General features: G+C 43.9%; 1 protein-coding gene across 1 annotated transcript in view; it reads right to left on the bottom strand.

The window, feature by feature from the left end:
* The window catches only part of LOC146190944 (cytochrome P450 2A7-like), a 26,497-nt gene extending 10,143 nt beyond the window's left edge, over nt 1-16,354 (bottom strand). Inside the window, exons 1-5 of the mRNA XM_084601335.1 lie at nt 15,899-16,354; nt 9,607-9,731; nt 7,179-7,285; nt 3,170-3,474; nt 2,468-2,583 (exon numbers count right to left, since the gene is read on the bottom strand). Of these exons, the coding sequence (XP_084457461.1) occupies nt 2,468-2,583; nt 3,170-3,474; nt 7,179-7,285; nt 9,607-9,731; nt 15,899-16,113 (868 nt within the window). The 5' untranslated portion in view covers nt 16,114-16,354. The remainder of the gene's footprint in view (nt 1-2,467; nt 2,584-3,169; nt 3,475-7,178; nt 7,286-9,606; nt 9,732-15,898) is intronic.
* Between the last annotated feature and the right edge of the window lie 5,591 nt (nt 16,355-21,945).

Raw genomic sequence — 21,945 nt, 5'->3', positions numbered from 1 at the left:
TAAAATGGCGTCTCGGCTTGAAACACCAGGGCGCAAGCATGAAAAACCTGCAGCCAATGGCACAGCGCTGTGAAACGTAATGGAAACCTGTGACATGCTGTTCGGTGGCGGCATAGAGCGGAGCGCTGCGTGTCGTAAGGGCTTCACGATGATTTGCGGCATCCTTGTATGCTCAGAAACTTAGGCGAACTGCTCTTGAGAGACGGAAGCGCGACTGTCAAGACGAGTGCTGTTGTAGGATTTTGAGTGTACAGACGTCAGCACGCTTAACAGGATCACTCGATAGCGTAACTTCAATTGACGCCAGCGTCGCGAAGCCTTGGTCGCTGGTGCGGAGGCAACAGCCTCGGTAGGTTTGCGGTTGCTGACGATAGATGGAGCGCAGTTTGATTAATCTTGTCTTTCGCCGTTAAGGCAAGCGCGCTTTTGATGGGCCCATGTCGCCACTTTGCGCTCTAGGCTGATGTGAAACACGCAAAAAAAAAAAAAAGAAACATGTTGCAGTTTGCTTACCACGGCAAGCCGACATAGCGTGCCACTGTTCACGCGCCGGGCAGTTAACGTTAAGGAAATGTTAATTTTACGCCCCAAATTACGGTTCATCTGGAGACAAGTTATGTCAGTGGTGATCAGACGATCGAGAAGGCTGTCTTTTTTTGCGGGTTTTCAAGCCAGGCCACAACGTTTTGGGTCTCAACTTCTTGGTATGTTGTGGACTTTGCTTCATCAAATAATGTTTTTCGCCCCTAGTCTACAGAACAAATTTTTGTTACGCTTATGACGAAGTACTATAATAGATAGACAGTTCTCATATAGGTTTACTCCTCGTTTCCTTTTTCAGTCAATGACTGATTGCTGGTGAGTGAAAAGCTTGATCACCGCAATCCAATTACCAAGGAAAATCAATACCACGTGGGCGGAGGGTGGATATCCGAGAAAAAGACACGTGCGGAGCCGCTGACAGCGGCGATTAGCGGATGATTTATTCGTTGCAAGGAGAGCTCAGCCGTAGAGGCTCGTACGGAGGAGCGTTTGGAGAGCGGTGAAATCCGACGACGAGTCCTCCTGCACAAACTACAAACTGCCAGCCTGGTTACAACAGCGAATGAACGTGGAAATGTCAATTATTATGTAGAAGTGCTTTCTTAAGGCATGCTAGCTTCAAGAAGGATGTTTTAGTGCTAGACGAGCCAAGTCGAGCCCACATCAATGACGCATTGACTACGAGCGCTCGCTTATTACGAATGACGGTGGACTCACCTTCAAGGTACACATTACAGCTATAGAACTGCGTCTCAGATAAAATGACCAACTATGGCCTCACTACTCTATCTCTCAAAACGAACAACGAGGTGCCGTAAACTCACCCCCGCAGTGGAAACATTTATCTGGTACGTCACCGTGGACCCTGAAAAATGTCTGCCAGTTCTAGCGATCCCACCAAAAAAACGCCGAAACCTTAAAATACAATAAAAAGAGAGAGATTCAAGATTCAGTTTACCATCAGTCTAGCGCACCTCGAAAGGCTACAAGCCCAATCAATGTGTATTATATTTCCGGCTGGCAAAGCACCTGAAGTGAAAGCAGACCCTAGGTATGGGCGAGACGACAAAAAAAGCCTTGAAAAATAAACTACTGTGCAGGCCTTGCGATCAATGACAGCGATTTGATAAGTTCCGATACCGACGGTCGTGAACTGGCCCAACCTGTCAAGTGAAGTGCGTCCCTTGCTAATCGAATCGCGGCCTTCTTCTCTGCTGTGGCATAAAGACAGTCAGGCTGCGCATGGCAGTCTGCGTCACCATCTGTGAGCGTAAACCACTGAAAATGAAACTCCGACAGTAGTCAATAATTTTGAGGTAAAGTTGTAGTTCACGCCTAGTGTGTAGGTTCCTACAGCTCTAATTCAGGACAGAACGTTGGGTTATAACGTAACTGTTGCTTAAAGTTGTCGTATTATTTGGAACCTGATGTGCTGCTCGAGTCCCTTACACAGGGATACGTAGTACATTATGCTCTCGCATGCGCTGCAATGGCTTGGTCGCAGCGTCCGGAACTTTATGAAGGATACAAAACGAGGATGACGACCTGCCACCAGGTGCCGTGAAGGCCTCGACAGCTGTCGGTATCATTGTTTCTGAATTGGGTCACAAGCCAATGACAGCGCTGCAGAGCTTAGAAAGCGGTTGATTAAGTCCGTTAAGAGAAACAAGATAAGGGCAGCATTCTTTGCAAATAAACACTCTCTTTGTAAGCGAGTATGTTGTTTAAGCATCGTCTCCTCTGACTTATGATGCTGAATGAATGTAAATTGACTGACAACAATAGGCAATGTTATATCATAACCTGCATCAAGTTTCACAAAACGCCGTAGGCTGTGACTTTGGTTCTTGCGGAACGCTCTTTGAAGTTCGCTGAGGCCACACGGAATTAAAAAAAAGGTGGGAACAACAGTTTAGTTACTTACGCTGAAAGTTCGGGTTTGGTTCGTTTTCGTGTTCCTTGATCTTCTTCAGATACCCATCAATGAAATCGCGGTTGAAGTGCTCATCGAGTGTTGCCTTGTGCTGTTCGACTTGTCCTCTGAAAGAGTGCGCGTAAATACGGCGTCATTTCTATTCTGATTATTGCAGACTAATTATTTCCGTTCAAAAACAGGAAAGTGTTGTACTGAAGTCCGTAATCAGAAAAATACGCATCAGAGATTTTAAAATTTACTGTTTGCATGTAAAGCCGTTTAGGCAATGGCCATCGTCGTAAAAGGACCGATTTTATATTTGAATTAATGTAGGCGCATACATTATTTCCCCTCCGCACCTGTGGATCTTACAGTTTCTTTTTGTATGCCTACAAGATGCATGTAATATTTTCTCTTACCTCTCTTTTTCTGAAATTATAGTTTTACCTTATGGGTGAAATTGGTAATAGCGGTTAACGCTTATTCCTATACAAGGATCTTCTAAGGAAACAGAATTACACTGAATAATGACGCAACCTGCAGCCAAAAGCGCCGCCTCAATTTCGACCTCTTTAGGAGTTATTCAATCTGTATCGGGTCCTCAGTATGCCATAAAGCGGACTTCTTGGCCGGTAACAAAATCTGTCAAATCTTGCACGTGAGCCAAGTGCCGTTGTCGCACAATAGGGGTGATCGATGCGGAGTCCTCACTTGGTGTACTCGATGAATTCCATGAGCTTTGAGACGATGACTGTGCGGCGCGTGGAAGGCAGCTTAGTGATTATCTTGCGCACGAACGGAGGAAGGAACTCGACCATGGACCCAGCGCGAATGGCCTTGAACAGCTCGCTCAGTAGCTCATCCAGGTAGCGGCGGCGAGGGTGCTCGAACGGGTACCGGCTACCGTACACCAGCGCTGCGATGTTGTTCGACGTGCTGGGGAAGATGTACTCCTGGATCGCGACGGGATCACCTTTCTTCTCCGCTATCTTCTCCACCAGGCACTGACACTCTTCCTGCGGAGTCGAGAGTGTCGTCAACTCGTGTCGCCTTCTTTGCGCATAACCTTTCATTGCAATACAAGACTCACACGTGCTCTCTATCTCAGGCCGTTACTGGGATCGCGAATTTAGTGTTCTAGAAACGTGCTTTATCCCCCCCCCCCCCCCTCCCCCCACCCTCCCTTCCATGTCACTTCCAAATTATGCAAGGCTATCATTAGTTGTATGAAAATTTCTCTTAGGCTGCACTCAAGTGACAAGAAAACATTCTTCCTTAAGGGCGTACTTTCTTTTCGTAGTTTGATTTTTGTCGGTAACGCTCGTTGCCTACTAGCGACACGAAATTACGGACACAAAGTTGCTGGCCTTTCAAGCATTCGCGTTCTATCGTTAAAGCTTTCTCATATCACTTTAACAAGAAAATTCGCGTTAGATGGCAGTTTAATTGTAGTGGTTTGACAGATATGTTTTCATCACACAAAATAAGGGGCATGGAAAAGAGGAAGATGTGGAGTAAGCAGACGAGTCATATGAGGAGCAAGTAATCTATACAATAAATTAAGAGGCTGTTGGGAAATGGCTGCATGAGAATATTTGCTGGCAAACATTCGTGTTTTGTTTTTTGTCGCATAGATATTGTGCTGCCCGACTATACCATCACTCAAATTCAATCAAGGAAATTGCCCACTTCAAATAAATAAATAAATAAATAAATAAATAAATAAATAAATAAATAAATAAATAAATAAATAAATAAATAAATAAATAAATAAATAAATAAATAAATAAATAAATAAATAAACAAATAAATAAATAAATAAATAAATAAATAAATAAATAAATAAATAAATAAATAAATAAATAAATAAATAAATAAATAAATAAAATGTTGCACTTTAGAAACTGGCACGTTGTGTGCATCTGATCAGTTTATTTGTCAACCTTGTAAGGAAAAAACAACTAGATATGGTTCTGCACACTTTGAAGGGCATTGCGGCAGAGCAGATGTCTTGACGTGTTTTATTTGGAAGCCGCTTCATTACGAAATTTGTGGAGAAAATCATTCGTCTTGTTTTATTTTCCAACAAAGATTGTGAAATTCGAAATAAAAGTAATGGCGCAGATAATTGAAGCAGCTGGTCTAGCCGTATAATTTTATCTGCCTTGTATGCGAGATAAGCGAGTTTCGATCCGCAGTGCCTAGGGATATTAACTGGTTATACTGCAGGCACATAATTTCCCTTGGCCTGGTAATAGGCTTATCTGTGGTGAAATGCTAAAAAAAAAACAGTATTTACCTCAACTTGTGAAAAGGGTCGCAATGAGCTCTAGTGTACAGGGCGGCTTTCGGTTCCTCGCAGACATTAGTAAGTACTTATTAGTATCCACCGAAAAACAGCCATACGAATATAAAGGAAAGCTATACAGGTCTCAAATAAAATTCTTAGCTAAAGAGAAATTTTTGCTGGTCCGGAGTTCGAACTCAGTACGACTTTTTGTCTTAGGCAGTCACTCTACCCACTGTGCTGACTAGGACAGCCAGTAGTTAAAATGGTTGGTTGGTTTGTGGGGTCTAACGTCCCAAAGCCACTAAGGCTATGAGAGACGCTGTAGTGGAGGACTCCGGAAATTTCGACCACCTGGGGTTCTTTAACGTGCATGTTAGAGTGAGAGCGAGTTGATCAAGTTATTAAGCAGAAAGCTTTATATGGATCACGAGACGATAAATCTGAAGCCGGAGGTTGACTGCAGCCTCTCCGCAAAATGTGTCCACGAAAACAGGTCACAGTCACGGGGTCACGTGACCAAAGAAAATAAGAGTATGCGAATAGTGCCCACGCCAGGATTCGAACCACCATCTTTCCGTGCCCCAACTGAACGCGCTAACCACACTTTACCTCAGCCTCCTGAGGAGCCCATAATCCTCCTTGTTTAGCTATAAAGACGCCGGATATCATTTAAGGAAAGGAAGCGAGCGGCGTTAGAGAGAAGGAGGAGGAAAATGTCAGTCGTGGCGCGGGGTGGTTGTACCGCTGGAGGGTTTTACCACCCGAATTGTATACGTCACCGCGTGGGTTGAGAGCTTCATTCCACATCGCTATGGTTGCAGGATGCACCAAACCCCAGTGGAGGACGGGGAAGACCGAGAAAGTACGCTACGATGGAAGAGATTAGAGCAGCCTGAAATGTCGCTCATCGTAACCAACGTCAGGAAGTGGACGTAGAAAATATGCGCTGAGGGGACTGAAGTATGTACAGGGAGAGTTTGATGTCACAGACTCGCCGTCCTGGATAGCTCACTTGGTGTGACTGCCGTGGACAGGCGGATGTCTCGGGTTTAGAGCCTCTCATCCGAACGACATTATTTCTTTAAATGCTCAGATTCTAAGAAAAATATACAGCCTCCCTCTTTATTCGTGTGGCTGCTTTCGGGCGAAGGCTATTGAAGAAAATACTCTCTTACCGAAAACCTGCCGCATTTTCGGGGAGTCCCGTAAATATTAGACCTGTTCCATAGTTTTGCGTCTCATCCGGAGCTTAGTGAATGACGTCTTTTGACTATGAACACCGGTATACTTTTCGCCAATTAAAAGAAAACTTTTCAAGAAGATTTTGCATTTAGTGCGAAATATATTTCTGAAAATTCAAAATGATTACTCTATACCCAAGCAATTTGTTTTCATTCAGCAAATAGATGACGCGATGAAGAAAGTGAGCACAAAGGCCTGCTTCAATTGCCGATCGGAAAGAACGCGTAGCTTCACACCTGAAGGTAATTGGCGGAAATTGTCTTGTATCACGGCTTTTCTTTGCCACAGCACACGGAAAATCTATCGGCATTACTACGTTTTTAAGAAATATTTGAGTTTGAGTTTGGTTCGGTTGGGGGGGGGGGGGGGGGGGGTTAACGACCCCAAGCGACTGAAGCTATGAGAAATGCCGTAGTTGAAGGCTCCGGAACTTTCTGCCCCCTGGGGTTCTTTAACGTGCACTGACATTGTACACCGTACATCGGCGCTTTACTTTTCAGTCGGATATGCCTGGCTGAATCAACAGCTTCAACCACAGTCAGCTGCGCATTAAAAGATTTTAATATCTCTGCAATATGACGGCCGGGTGTCTATATGCATATTGCTTTGCTTTATTCTTCTGGCAACGGTATTTTCGCCGAATGGGTGCTATTATTCAAGTATGAGTGGTGCTAGAAGATAAAATGCACTGTTCCTTGGCACTGTTTTCATTCATATACCCTCTTCCATTTTAGTGTGGAACTAGGATCCAGGAAGTTTTTACATGAAATTGAAGGATCTTCTTGTACAACCGATTTAAGTTCTGATAGCCTTCTCGATGTTCGCAAACCGCTCATCAACGCAGAATGTTTAGCAGTGTAGTTAGATGGGGTCTGCACTTTCAGGCTGTTGCCACAATGGCACAAATAATCACTCTTATTGGGGTACACCACGGCAAAAAATATTCGGAAGCAAGAGGTTATTGCACGGGTGAATTAACGTCATGTTTTTACCAACAGCTTGCTGGGTCTGTACAGTATTAATTTGCAGTATTCAAAAAGCGAATTCCTATACTTTCAAAGTGAATTCCCACAAGCCGGGATTGTCGTAAGCACAACGCGGAATCTTGCTTCGGCAAATAACTAGACGATACAGTAATCGAAATTCTATCTTGTGTAGAGGAAGGAGTGAAGAAGAAGCAGATCTTGCCTTCACGTGTTCCTCCATGGATGTCTTGCCAAAGCCCAGGTCACGTAGGACATGCAGGCAGAACCTACGGTTGTCCACCCATGTGTCTCCATTGAACGTCGCCACGCCTGGTGAACAGGCAGCAATAATACTGTCACCTAGGGCTGACGCCGGCTCAATAGTCAGGAAAACAACTAAATGCTTCATAAGGAGACTCTCTATTGGACTGATTTCGTGCCCGCAAAATGAAAGAGGAATGATTTGACGGAAGCGGCATCAACAAACGTTCTTCGCAGTCGCTGATAAACATAATGTTTGCCTCTCTTGACCACGCAGTATGTTCACGGCAACCTCGAACAATGTAGGACCATTAAGCACAGATAAAAGCATTGCGGATAAATCTGGTAGCACCCCGCATTAGAAACAATACAAAAAACCCGCGCGCTGGCAATTTCGAGTATGAACAAGTAAATATCACAATACTTTGCTGCAATTCTGTGTGGATAACAGTAGCTTCATAGCAACGCTATGACAGTTATAGCCAAGCCTAGTCATTACAATGTTTCTATAGCCATGATCAGGGTCAGTCATTGTGACCCTTGACGTGGACCATTGCATTTGACTTTGATAATCCAGAAGCTTGTGCTTTGAATAAACTCTTGTTTTGCTTGTGGAGTCATGGCCGTGCATGACAACCGCAGCATAAAAACACTATAAAAATTAGCCAAGCATAATAATACTGTCTGTAAACGTAACGATGATCAGGATTAGTCAAAGATTTTTGACCCCGACCATGCCCTTTAACTTTAACACCTAGAACAAAATCACCTTTGATGCTATCGTCGACGCCGACACAACAGCAAGGCCCGCAGTATGCAGCTGCAGTCGCGCAGCCAATCGATAAAAGCAGATATTGGTGAAAAATGCATGTCTTTCATGTCTTTTTTTCATCCGACTACGCAAAGCTAGGGGAGACACGCAACACCTTGCGTTGTCGGATGGGTAGGCGGATTGACACCCGAAAGTGCTGTGCCCCTGAGTCTCACATATCTCATCAGCCCAACATCATCCGTTCAACACCTGGCGGAGGTGAGGAGGAAGACTTGTAGTGAGAAGCCTAACCAATTTCTCGAGGGGAACCTAAACCACCTCTTTCGTATATATTAGAATTTCAGCCAAAATTCTTTTTATTTTTTTTTTCATTTTTTTTTAGGCAATCATACGGTGTATGCACGCTGTGATCATTTCTGGGGTCACCAATTTCGAATGGAACCGATTTCACGTGATTCGTATGTTATTTCAGTGATTCAACGCAATAGTACGCAATATGTCGCGCCAATTCCACGCGAGACTCTCTGTGCATGTAATTTCTAGTAATTTGATTCAGTCGGAACTCTCTGGTTTGGTTGAATAGCTGTTGTGTTCGTCTAGTAAGCTCAAGATTGCGGGAATGAATACGGGCCGCGACCGTCGTATTCTATGGGAAAAGGCGAACTCTAAAATAACCTTACCTTTCCTTGAAATGGCTGTGCACGTTAAAATACAAAGTGGTTCCAAAAAGCCCACAGCCTGTTTCGTTCCTCATGGTTCACTTGCAACTTTGCGAAGTTTAACGAGTCATGACATTGTAAACCAATTGACGTATGCGTGGAAAGAATGGTTGAGAAAAAAATTCGATGACCGCGTAAGAAACAGGGTGTAAGAAATGTTGCGAATGTTTTTTCTTTTTCTGGCAGACAAAAACGGATGAGCCCGCTGACGAGCCTTTTGGAGATGACTTAAACGAACGAAGATATTTGAGTAATTTTCCTTTGTTTAAACTAAGGCGGCGTAGCGTTTTGGCACAGGTACAATGTCTGATCTTGTTGAGCATGCGCGAAATTGAAACGATCAATGTGCCATCGAACAACTTCTGAGGATTTGGAAATGAGATGTGTTTTTTGATTTCACGTATTGTCACAAACTTCGTGAGTCTGCAAAAATGACAAAAAAGTCAGGCTGTTCTTTAAGGAGTTGACTGGAAAAGAACGCAGATTACCAAAATAACGCGCATGACAACAAATGATAAAAACATGAACTGAGCTAATGAGCAAAAGTTTGACTTACAAACATTTTAACTTTCATGTTGTCAATTGTCTCAAGATTTGCAGGTGGCATAAATACGCACGGCAAATGCTTTCTTTTCTTTATGGCGTCTTTTTGACCTGAATTACACAATCTTGGCAGCAGGTGAGGAGCAATACGCACTGTTGTCGCCTGCTAAGGTCCTCTGATAAATAGAAGACATATAGGTGGGGAACAGAAGTGCAATTGCGTTGTTTTTATAACCGCTATACATTTTAGCGCCTCAATCTGCGACAATTGGCAGGTTTGTGCTTTTATCGAGCTCAAATATCTTTTGGCGTGAGTCAGGGAGGCTACATTTGAACATTTGAGTGTGCATTCTTACCTCCGTACACCTCACCACGGAAGAGCCAGTTTTTGGGACGGTATAAAACTTCCTTCTTCGTCAGAAATTTCTTTATTGACTGAAAGTCATTGAGAATGACCATGTCAGTTGAGCCGGTCTTTATCCTGAAAGAAAGCCAGGGAAGGACACATAATATACAGGTATAAGTGTTTAACAAAATATACTTTGGAGTTGGCATATAGTTTTACATAATGCTATTACTGCTGTAGTATTACGTTGCGGTAAAAAGTAAGTCCGAACGTATGATTAAATAATTAATTGGTTTAAAAGTTATAGTATAATCTAATTTAAACCATTTTTGTGATTTAGTTTCAGTACACTAGGATCAGTACACTAATGAAACTGAGGCGCTTCCTTCGCACCAAACACAGGTGCACTAACTAACCTTAAGAAATGATCGAGCTCGGAAATGTTACTCTTATCAAAGACTGTCAGCGTGTAAATGTTACCATTAGCCAGCTTCCAGTTGTTAACTTTGGCCCCTTTAATGCTTGCGAAACCCATCTCATGATGTGGCACCCAAAATATATTTGTGAGGCCACCACGTGATGCCGACGGTGATGGCACTGCTGCAGATTTATTATGTCTCATTTCAGGACCGCGCATGACTCGTGCCGCATTGTGGAGTCAAATCAGCCTTGTTTACAATGTCATTTCTTGAGCTTGCGCATGTAAAAGTTATCGTAGCCCATATGAAGAGGTGTTGCATTGCTACCGTGGCAGCTAACGTCGAAGTACGCGATCGCCACCATCCTGAATAATAATAATAATAATAATAATAATAATAATAATAATAATAACAATAACAATAACAACAATAATAATAATAATAATAATAATAATAATAATAATAATAATAATAATAATAATAATAATAATAATAATAATAATAATAATAATAATAATAATAATAATAATAATAATAATAATAATAATAATAATAAATGAACAACCATATGATCTTCGTGCTGCAGCACAAAAAGAATGACAATGCACACACAAGTTTTACGCACACACAGATAGAACACAAAAGAAGAAACAAATGACACATGAAATGAAACTGAGACGAAAAGTGTCACGGAAAGAAAGAAATCAATGAGTAGCATGTCTTATATAGAACACGACACGGCGTTCTGCGCAGAGATCGACAACATTGCCACCCACTTTAAAAGGTGCAATTTCTTTGGTACAGCAAATTAAACGCGCGTACTTAAATACCCTACGAGAGTAGGCGTGCGGAATGTTGCGCAGTGGGCAGTTGCGAAAAGCCCACCGAAGTCAAGTACGAAGAGGCTGCAAGCGCAATGCAACGACGTTGCTCTGAAGAGAGGTCAGTGGTTAACGAGTAATACCACTTCTACCGGCGGATCAAGGAAGCACATGAAAGCATATGACATTTCCTCTCGGAATTCAAGAGGATGGTTGCATCTTGTTGTTTTGAAAGTTCCTATATAAGCTCTGTAGGACCGGCTCACTGCGGGGCTACTAACGGACTCCATTCTGTCTCGCCTTGATGAAGTGATAGGCAACAAATTGACATGGGAAAAGTCTAGGAAGCTTACTCTACCATATAAACTGCTGAAAAGGATACCAAATATATTCTTCACATCAGAGCCGCGCTGCTAGTAACTTGTAACGAAAAAGCTGACCTGGGCATGTGCAACGGGGCTTCCATGCGTGCAAAATGGATGGTCCTGTTAACGTTAAGGTCGATCTGCATGATGCCGTTTCAAGCTCGCAGGAAGAGGCGCTAGACGTCCAATATGTTGCGCCGATAAAGAGCGTAGACGACGCAAAAAGTTGAAAGAATATCGCGCTCAGCTTCTCGCGCCGGAGACTGGCGTTAATGAAGGATTTAGGGGAAGCATCCGTATGAAACAAATGCATGCCTCGTTGTACCCAGAAATGTGGCGCAGCAAATACAATCACATGAGAAGAAACACAACACAGGCGCACACTATCAACTATAATATAGATCTGAGTACACACTTCCTCTTCGCCACTCATCCTCTTCTGCACCCAAGTTCTTCTACGCACCAAGTTGTCAGTGTGCGCCTGCGCTGTGTTTCTTCTTATGTGATTGTGTTTGTTGCGCCTCATTTCTGGGTACTATGCAGCACCAACTTGTCCCTCAAGCTGTTATTTTGCATGCCTCGTTTTCTGCAATACGAAATAGGCATCCATACGCCTTGTAGGAACAAGTTTGACGAACTACAAACAAATCATACCCCATATCGTTATAGTCATATACCGCACGGTATATGAGTGATATGAATAAATAAACTACATAAACCTAATTACATCTACCGTAGATACCAACGACCCTTTTTGCTTATATAGAAGTGCAGCTACAAGAAGGGCGGCGTCTTAGGCTGCGTGGGTTTTGGTTTCAAACGCAGTTTAAAAGCGAATCAAGGTAAAATTAGCTGTAATTTTTTAAACAGAAAAAGTAGGCTTCCTTAAATTGACATGAAGGCAAATACCTGTCTGTATGACGCAGTGCCATATTCATAAAGTGTAGTATATTCACTTTAGACGCACCAAGCAGATGAAATTTTATAGTAGCAAGAAAAGGACGCGATATGGCACAACTATCAGCTGAAACGTGACTTTTCTGATCAATTTAAGACATATATTTCGGGTTAAACTGCAAGTTCTTCCCTCGATACTGGCACCATGAGGTAAGATCTACTTTTGTACTCGTCTCCGGCAGTAACAGCGTTCATAGCTCTGCAAAAAAAAAAAAACAACAAAAAAATAATCAAAAATCAAAAATAACAAAAACAAAACAAAAATAAAAGAAATATTTCAACGCTTTCGAGAATTTCTGCCCGTAGTTGTCTATGGGTGTGTAAAGAAACGTTTTCAAATGAAATGTTGACTTAAAATTAAATGCAAGGTTATTTCAGTATGCTGATGATACGGCATTAGTAATATCCCATGAATCAAGCCCACAGGCACTGAAACTACTTCAGTACGATGTCAAAAAAATAGTAGATTGGTTTTCTGGAAATCAAATATACATAAACAAAAAGAAAACTGCGTTGATATGTTTCCGAAATCCGCACAAGAATGTTAATCTTTCCGCGTCGATTCTTTTGCATGGTAGTGACTGTGCCAATTGTGACTGTTCGCTGCTGCCCTACTCGAACAGTGTTAAATATCTCGGCCTGTATCTTGATTCTAATATGTATTGGTCGTCTCAAATTGACCACTTATTAAAGCGAATGCGTTCCCTTTCTGTGCAGCTGTATCGTATAAGATACACTGCACCTGTAAAGTTGCGTCAGACTGTGTATAAATCTTTGGGAGAATCTATGCTTAGATACAGCATTTCTGTCTATGGATCGTGTGCGCCCTGTAAGATTAGGAAGGTTGATGAGTTGTTGCGCAGAATCTCCACTAATTTGCTGTATGGAACTGTTTATGAGAAGGCTGACTACAACACCAGGATGGCTGAAGCAGGTGTTAGTCCCCTGCATGATTTGTACGTGCAAGTGGTAATTCTAAGAAATTACTTTTCAAACCAGTTAAAACAACCAGATAAAAAACCAGAGTCCCTTAGGCACATAACACGTTACAAGGTACCAAGGGTTTATACCAATTATGGCAAAAAGACACGACAGTTTTATATTCCTTACTATTTCAACAAACTACCAGCACATGTGTTGCGTTGCGATTCTATGAAGGCTACTAAATCTGCACTGAAAGCGTGGATTGCAGGTCGCGAAGAAAGCTATTAAGCTTCTTTGTAATTTATGTTCGTTTTTTTCTTTTTTTTTTGCCGATTTCATTACGTTTACTGACTATAGGTTTCAGTGTCTTTTAGCTATTGATTGTACTGAGAAAACTATATATGCATTGTACCAGTTTTTGTTTGTTTTGCTTTTTTTGACTGACTGTGTACTATCAGCGTTTTTATATTGAATGCATACCGCTGTGACTGCCGTTGCCCGCCCACAAGCGCTTGCGCTTCTGCGGGCACCCGCTATTTTTTTTGCATGTATATTTCTTGCAATAAAGTTCATGTATGTATATATATATATATATATATATATATATATATATATATATATATATATGTATATATGTATATATGTATATATGTATATATGTATATATGTATATATGTATATATGTATATATGTATATATATATGTATGTATGTATGTATGTATGTATGTATGTATGTATGTATGTATGTATGTATGTATGTATGTATGTATGTATGTATGTATGTATGTATGTATGTATGTATGTATGTATGTATGTATGTATGTATGTATGTATGTATGTATGTATGTATGTATGTATGTATGTATGTATGTATGTATGTATGTATGTATGTATGTATGTATGTATGTATGTATGTATGTATGTATGTATGTATGTATGTATGTATGTATGTATGTATGTATGTATGTATGTATGTATGTATGTATGTATGTATGAAACCTTCCGCAACCCTAATACCGTCTTTACACGGCCGGCTTAACCACGGTTACGCTTAACCGAGGTTACCGAACTTAACCACGGTTACCCGCCAGTCGCAGTTAGCTGTGCTTACACAGCTCGCCGCCGTTCTCGGTTACGGCCGCCATTGCCCATAAAGTACAACCGAAGCGACGCGGTGATCTGCGGAACGAAGCAGCATTTACAAATATTTTATTTATAATATTGTTTCCGGAGTGCCGTCCGGCAAGGCGTCAAAAACGCGGTGAAGCCCCGCACGATGGCAGCACCTCATCGACCATCGTAAACATCGTCGCGTTGGCCCCTCCTCCCGCAGACCGTACGCGAACGACACGGCGGTTCGCTAGCGCCGACGTCAGAAACAAAGCGTGCTAAATTTATTGGCATCTGGAATACTGAGCCGAATATCAGAATTGAATCACTCCTGATCACTGACCAGCGGCAAATTGCTGGCAAGACCGATAACCGCGATACTATCAAGTTTCTGTTCAAGACAGCTGCCGCCGCTACATTGCGGCTCACCGTTCTGCTTATACTAGCTCTGCGATTAATGTATCGGCAAAGTTTATCATATCGTTATTTTACGGCGGCAGAATAGGATTCACAATAAGGATGTTTCATGAGTACAGTCGAGCGCGATTTGAAGGTTATCGCGCGAGCGTCGACCAGCCTAGCACTCCAGGCACCTGGCGGCCAGGTTCGGAACAGAAAAATCATGATTTCGCACTCTTCTCTCCCTCGTTTGCTGTTCCAAACAACAATATTCACCCCGCGACAAACTCACCGCCCTTTCTATCTATTCTAAGCTTTCCATTTATTGCGATAAAGTGTCCAATTTCAGATACTAATACCAAAGAATACGTCATGCGCACTAGGATCCCTGCCTGTTCGCAGAATAAAAAAAAGAATGAAACTGATAGCCCAACAGGGGGTGACGGCTGCTGAAGGAACAGCAAAAAGACTAAGGGAAGCTGGCCTGATACCTCTCTCGCCTCGGCAGAGAATTCTGGGCCATGGCGCTGTTCATGTTTTCAGTCGACGCTCGCGCGATAACCTTCAAATCGCGCTCGACTGTACACCATTTCGACAGCGTTGATCAGTTCCAAAGCGCCGATCGCCGCGGCTTCGAAGAGAAATAATTTAGGCCTATCGACGACTAGGGGGTTACGCACCCCGCCGTAGTTCGCCGCGCTCGCTCGCTTCACCGCCGCGGTAAGTGTAACGTACCTCAGCCTGCTCGCAGCATCCCGCACTGCAAGCGTTGCGAACTTGTGCACTTTCATTATAAAGCTAAGACCGCGCATTTTTTGATGTTCCGCGCTCAGCACCAAGCCGCACAAACGGTACTGCAAACGCAGGACGGGGCTTCAGTACGCAGACGCTTGGCTGTAGGCCGTAACCGAAGACGCCGGGCGGCACAGTAGACACCGGCTATTCAATACGGGCAAACGAGTACACTGCTGAAGCAGACACGCTCGTACGCTTCGCGCACTCGAGTGCCGACGAGCAGCCTCCGTCAACAGACGCCGCCATAACCTCGGTTAACGATGCAAACCGAGGTCGCCAAACTCGGTTTGCGATAACCACGGTTAGGGGTGTAACTGTGGTTTGGTCTGCCGTGTAAATGGGCTAACCACGGTTTCGCGTAACCGCAGTTACGCTAACCGTGGTTAACTCTGCCCGTGTAAAGAGGGTATAAAGTCTTCAGGGTATCATCGCTGAATCACGCGTCTCCCGTATTGACGCCTATGTTGCAGCCCAGTAAGTAGGTATCCTGATTGATGACAAAAGCGCTCACCGGTAGATGGGCCCATACTGTTGCGCCCACTTCATGGCTTGGTTGCAGTGGAAGTCCTTGTGCGTAAACTGCACGTGGCCCACAAGCGGTCGACCCGGAGGACCGGGTGGGAGGCGTTTGCCCGGTGGTAGCCGCTTGGCCTGAAGCCACCGACGCAGAACCACATACAGCAGGGAGGCCACCAGCAAGCTGCTCGCAATTGCCAACCAGTCCATGTTTGTGCTGATGCTGAGTTTTGACGGTCAGCAACCTGACGGGTGTTAAAAAGTAATACCACAGTAAAGGAAAGGAATGTTGATCAAAGGTTGTAGTCATAAATCTTATGGCGTTCCGGCTTTTGTACGGAACCTTGTTCATCGGAGGCTGAAAGAGGTGAGCTTAAGTAGAGTCTTCCAGAATTTTAACAATAAAGCGCGAGCATCTACCAAATGTCTGGTCAGCACCTTAAAACGGCGATAAGCGTGTAACAAGACGAGAGTTCGAGCACGCGCACGAAGAGAGAGCGTCGTCTGCTAAGCTGTTCCGACTGTGAGGACACACGCTCTGCCGCAATATCTGTTCGTTGAAAAAAAAAAAAAATACAGAAAAAAACTAAAAAATTTCGGCAAGTCCAACACGTGTGTTTTGCTTAGTGCCTGCTTTATCATGTTCCCATCTAAAAGAGGGCTGCTGAAATCAAAACGTTGCCATTCCAGGCAGCGCTTTCAACGTGCTTAATTACTCAGTGAAGCAGCGCACCGGCACGAGGCCAAGAGGGAACAAAGCGACTAAGCACAGCGCTGAACTTAGAAAAAATATTTATTCCGGTTCAAACCCAGTCATAGTGACTGGGTTTGAACCACTTAAATATTTTCTATGTTTCTGTGTCTCTGCGCATGCAGCTGTATCGCGCGTACGTCATGTGATAGCACATAGTTGTGCTCTTTTAATGAGATGGCAACGGAAGGGGTGCTGACACGTTTCGCACCCAGCTTCTAGATTTCCTTTTTTAATTTTTAATTACTTTAGCTCCGTTTCGCCATTGTGTCCTCATGTAATAGAAGAATCAGAGGAAAATCGCGTCCGTTACATCTTATTCCTGCGAATGTGCTGTTGTCCGTCGGGTTTTCGCGAACAGACATTGTGACAGGGCGTGTGTCCTCGTTATTAGGAGGAGTTTAGCAGACGACGCTATTTTTAACCGCGTTCCACGCTTATCGCAGTCATAAGGCACTGACCAGCAGTTTCATCGACGCTCGCGCTATGTTATTAAAATAATGGTGGCTGTACATTTGAGTTATATTAAGGAAATGAGCAAGGGTAACAACGACAGCACATTACATATGGTGTTACTCAACTAAAACGTGTGCGACAGCTACAATTCAGACGAGTATATGGGAAAACTGTTATTATCATTGTTTTCAGATACACTGTTAGATATTCCATTTTTCGGTGGAGGCGAAAAGCAAGGCGTCCGTGTGCTGTGCGATGTCAGTGCACGTTAAAGAACCCCAGGTGGTCGAAATTTCCGGAGTCCTCCATTATGGCGTCTCGCATAGCCTGAGTTGCTTTGGGACGTTAAACCCCACAAACCAACCAACCACTGTTAGTGTCATGTGAGCGTAAGTGTTATTCACCGCCCCAGCCCCAGCCCCAGCAGCTGCCGGGGCTTCTTGATCAAAATCGGAGTCGTTATTGTGAGCTGAGCCATCGTTACTGCAGGACCCTCCTTCTGGGTTCGGATGGGGTCAGGTTGGAGCCCTTAAAGTCGACGGCTTGCTCGGTGGGCTGTGTTGACGTCTCTAGGGGTGACACGAACAGGGTGTTGTCTCGGCTGGTGGGAGGAGTCCGAAACACAAAGGCCAGCACCTCCACCAGGTGTCACGTAATGGTGATAATGCCATTGGCCACAAATGAGGAGGCTTGGAATTCACTGAAATAAGCTTTTTATTGGGCTTACTTGCACCCGCAAAATAACTAAGAATCACTGCGGCGTCGATAGCAGCTGTCGCGTTTGGTGGTCGTCGGTCAACGAATGCCCTTTCACTCGTCAGCGCTCAGTTTAAATACGGTGAAGAATCATCTAGATAAAATAGCAAACAGTGAAACCTGGAACATTACAGAAACACTCGCGCGTGTCAGGAATCTTTGGAGATACCTGTCGGAGCATCTTCCGCAACAAATAAAATTGGGCCGCATGTAGCGACAACGAGCATGAGCAAAGAGTACATAATCGATTGATGTGCTACAGTCATAGCGATAACTTTGAATGGCGGATGCTGTTAAAAAGACAACAAAATAGAGATGCAAATGGTGCGCGAAATGGTCTGCAATGTGATCCCTACGAGCCCTATAAAGGAGAGTGAGCCAGGCTGTTGCGGCGTACTGTGAAATGTACCAGCGCTTCAAACACGCATTTAGCGAGTTCGCGGAGCATCCACACTAATATAAACATCACTTAAAAATCCGCGCCGTCTCAGTAAAATATCATGCAACGGCGGTTTGTTACTGTGGTCGGTACTGTAGGAGTTCTAAACACATGCATGAAATTTCTTAGAAGATTGAGCTGACAGCAGTACTCGATCCTTTACGTCCGTGGTCCATGCATATATTCTAATCCAGTCACGTGAGATAAAAAAAAAAAGCTTTTATTGTTTACAGTCACAGCGCAGTGGGAAAGAGCTAAAGAATAAACTCACGTTGAGTCTTGCCAGCTGGAAAGCGATATGCCCTGCAATACCGGCAATATTTTGTCGTCAGTTACTATGCATTACCTTGACATCTGACATCCGAAGAATGCGTTGTGCAAACGTCTACATCTGTGTTCCTGCCTCTACAAGTGAAGACAAAACAAAACAAAACAAAATAAAAATAAAAATCAGGAAACTTTATCGTCTTGCAACGCATTCGCAGAACCGTATAATTGGTGTTTTTCTCCTAACATGTGTGGTGCTTGGGAGCTTTGTAGAATCCTGAGCTGGGCGAGTCGTTTATGTTCATAATGAATTAAAAAAAAAGGACTAGAAAAAAGAAAGACACAGGTCAAGCGTTCCGTGTCCTTCTTTACTGTGGTCCCTATTGGTTCTTGCGCTGTTTCTTCTAATATACTAAAGTGTCCGCTCCGTATAGAATCGCTATGTGCGAAGCACTGCAAGTGCACTAATGCGTAAACGCGCAAACTAAGACTATGTAATATTTTTCTATATGAACGTTTAGTTTTTCAGTTATGTAAGCAGAATAATCCTTTGTTTCAAGAGGTGCCCTTCTTGCAGCTCGGAATTTTGAGGTACCCTACAGAGCAGCATTAGGCAGACACACTGCTGATAAACCCGTTGTAAAATTTCAAACATTTGACTTCGACTCAAATGTATTATTTCTCAGCATGTGTGTTCGTTTTCCGAAGACAATGCGTGAATATTTTTGGCCTTTGCTGCAAAAAAGCAAAGTAGTCGATAAGGTCGAACCTGATGGCAGGTTCCAGAGAAGACGGGGTGCTCTTTCTGAACGCACACAATGCGCTAACCACAATGCACACAACTCGTCGCGTACACACGAAATGCCTACACCCTCTTGAACCAGCGCGTATAAGCTTTTTAGCCGTAATATTTATACGTGGCAAGGTTAGTCCAAGAAGGTTAGTCCAAGATGACAGAGCACACAAAAACAAAGCAACGTCAACCTTCTCCTAGCACCAACCGTTGCTGTCACTTCACCTTCTGTCTCTCTTCGTGATCTTCGCCTCCTGCATGCCTTCAGAGATGGCATATATGTAACACTACCTCCGCCGCAAAAAGCACAGTCCCGGTGCCTACTATGTCGGAGAACTGCAGTTGGAGTAGTACGGCTTCATTCGGGCGGCATGAACGATATCAGTACGCGGTAAAGCGGACTGTTGTGGCGTATGCACAGTGGTGATCTCGTATGCCACGGAAGTGACTGGCCGTAAAACACGGTAGGGGCCTGTGTAGCGCAGTAAGAGCTTCTCACACAGCCCAACTCGACGAGCGGGAGTCCTGAGCAAGACAAGAAAGCCCGGAGAGTAGTGGACATCCAGATGACGGGTATCATGGCGTCGTTTTTGTGCGTTTTGAGAGGAAGCCAGTTGGCGGCGAGCAATAACACGGGCGGCGTCAGCTCGGGAGATGGCGTCACGAACGTAGGAACTGGCGTTAGCGGTGGGAGGTAGTACGCTGTCAAACGGAAGTGAAGGGTCGCGACCGAATAGAAGATAGAAGGGGGAGTAGCCCATTGTATCGTGACGGGATGAATTATAAGCGAACGTTACAAATAGCAAAGTAATATCCCAGTCGCGGTGGTCATTTGATACTTACAGTCTTTGTCAAAAGTATACGGCCCAAGATGTTAGGTTCTAAGCATTGTAACGCGGCTGCTGGCAGCAATACTAGAATATGAATGTAAGCTAAAAAAGTATGAGGGCGAGATTTGTTATCTATGAGATTTCGAACACTATAGTTACTTTATGAGCCTCGTTGCTGGGCTTAGAACAAAAATTGGCTGTTTACTATTGAGAATGACTGTACATTGATAGCATGTCCGTGAGGGTTCGGTTTATCTTGCAGACTTTCAGTACAGTGTTGGACTTCTCTGGGTTGTCTCAGGCCCACTGCCTTTCAATATTTACGTCAACGAGCTGGGTTATGTAGTATTGAAATTAAGTCTTATTTTTTTTGTATAGGGTTGGCACAGCCCTCTAGACCACAGTGAAAAGTATAATGAATGAGGCCATATTATTCAACAAGGTATATCTCTCGTGATAGACTTGTTGTCACGAATGCGGTATTTATGCGCGCGCCTCTGTGCAGGAAAATAGTGCAATCATTGTGAATGAACGTCGTTTTCAACTGAACGTCATCATCGTCGGTCTTATGGTCATGGGAAGAATGCGAAATGTGGATGAACTGTGTCTAGTTTATAGCTGCTGATTCGGCAGAGCTGGCAAGATAAAGGCGAACCTGCGGGTGATTCCTCATGTCTCACAATAGTTATGTCGCAAGATGGTGCGGGCAGGGCAATTTACTTTATATAGCCCAAAATAATTAATGCCTCACAACAGTATAAGAATCCTTGGGCGAATCGCGCAGCATATATGGTATTCTAATTTGAGGCTTTCCGTTTTCATCGAAATTAATTATACTGAATCTATTCTTCACATAATGCAGTAATTTTTCTTACGAAATAGTTATCATGGTGAGCAATTCCTGAGTTTTGTCGCAAACTATTCAAATTATTATTTGTTTTTGTTTTTCGGCAGCCGCTGGCACGGGACCTTATGACTCTGATTCCTGCACGAGGATCGCTTCGGTATTCTTTGCTTGTTCATGTTCGTTGTTGCGAGATCAGTTTCTTTGTCGCGTAAGATGCGCCGAGACGTGTCTCGAAGATTCCGACCACTCGCGTGTGTTTCTGAAATGTTATTGGTTGTGCTAGTCACCTTTTGCAGCTTTATCTAGATGTTTCCTCGCCGCCTTTAAACTGAGTGCTTGTCGGTGTGACGACATTCTTTGTTCGATGACTGACGAGCACATTTGCTGTTATCGCCGCCACCGAGTTGCTTAGTCATTTTGCGGGCGCAAATAAGCCTAATAACGAATTGATTCCAGTGCTACTACGCTTGCCTCTTTACGCGCCTACAACCTGCCACCACTGGGTGATATCTGGTGGAGGTGCTGCATTCGTGTTCGCGTCTATCCCTACGAGTGACTACATCCCTGTTCCTGCCACTCTGGAGGACCAGCCAACAGGCGGCCGAACCAGCCGCTGACTTAAAAGGCTCCAACCACCGGACCCCGTTCGACCCCGGAAGAAGCCTCAACATTGACAATGGCTGAGTCTACAGTACCGGCTGTCTCTGTGCAGCCCCGGGAGCCCCAAATCTTCGAAGGATTACCCACAGAGGACGCGGAAGACTGGCCCGATCTGTTCGAACGCGTGGAAACGTTCCACGCCTGGAATGACAAATCCTAGCTAAGTGAAGTCTACTTTGCGCTCCGGGGGCTGCCCGAATATGGTTTGAGGATCATGAATCTTATTTGAAGGATTGGGACATA

Source organism: Amblyomma maculatum, chromosome 4, assembly GCF_055883805.1.
Source record: "Amblyomma maculatum isolate TAMU_Amacu chromosome 4, ASM5588380v1, whole genome shotgun sequence".
Classification (NCBI taxonomy): Eukaryota; Metazoa; Arthropoda; class Arachnida; order Ixodida; family Ixodidae; genus Amblyomma; species Amblyomma maculatum.
The sequence above is the reverse complement of the archived record's forward strand: the minus strand, read 5'-3'. Positions and strand labels throughout refer to the sequence as shown.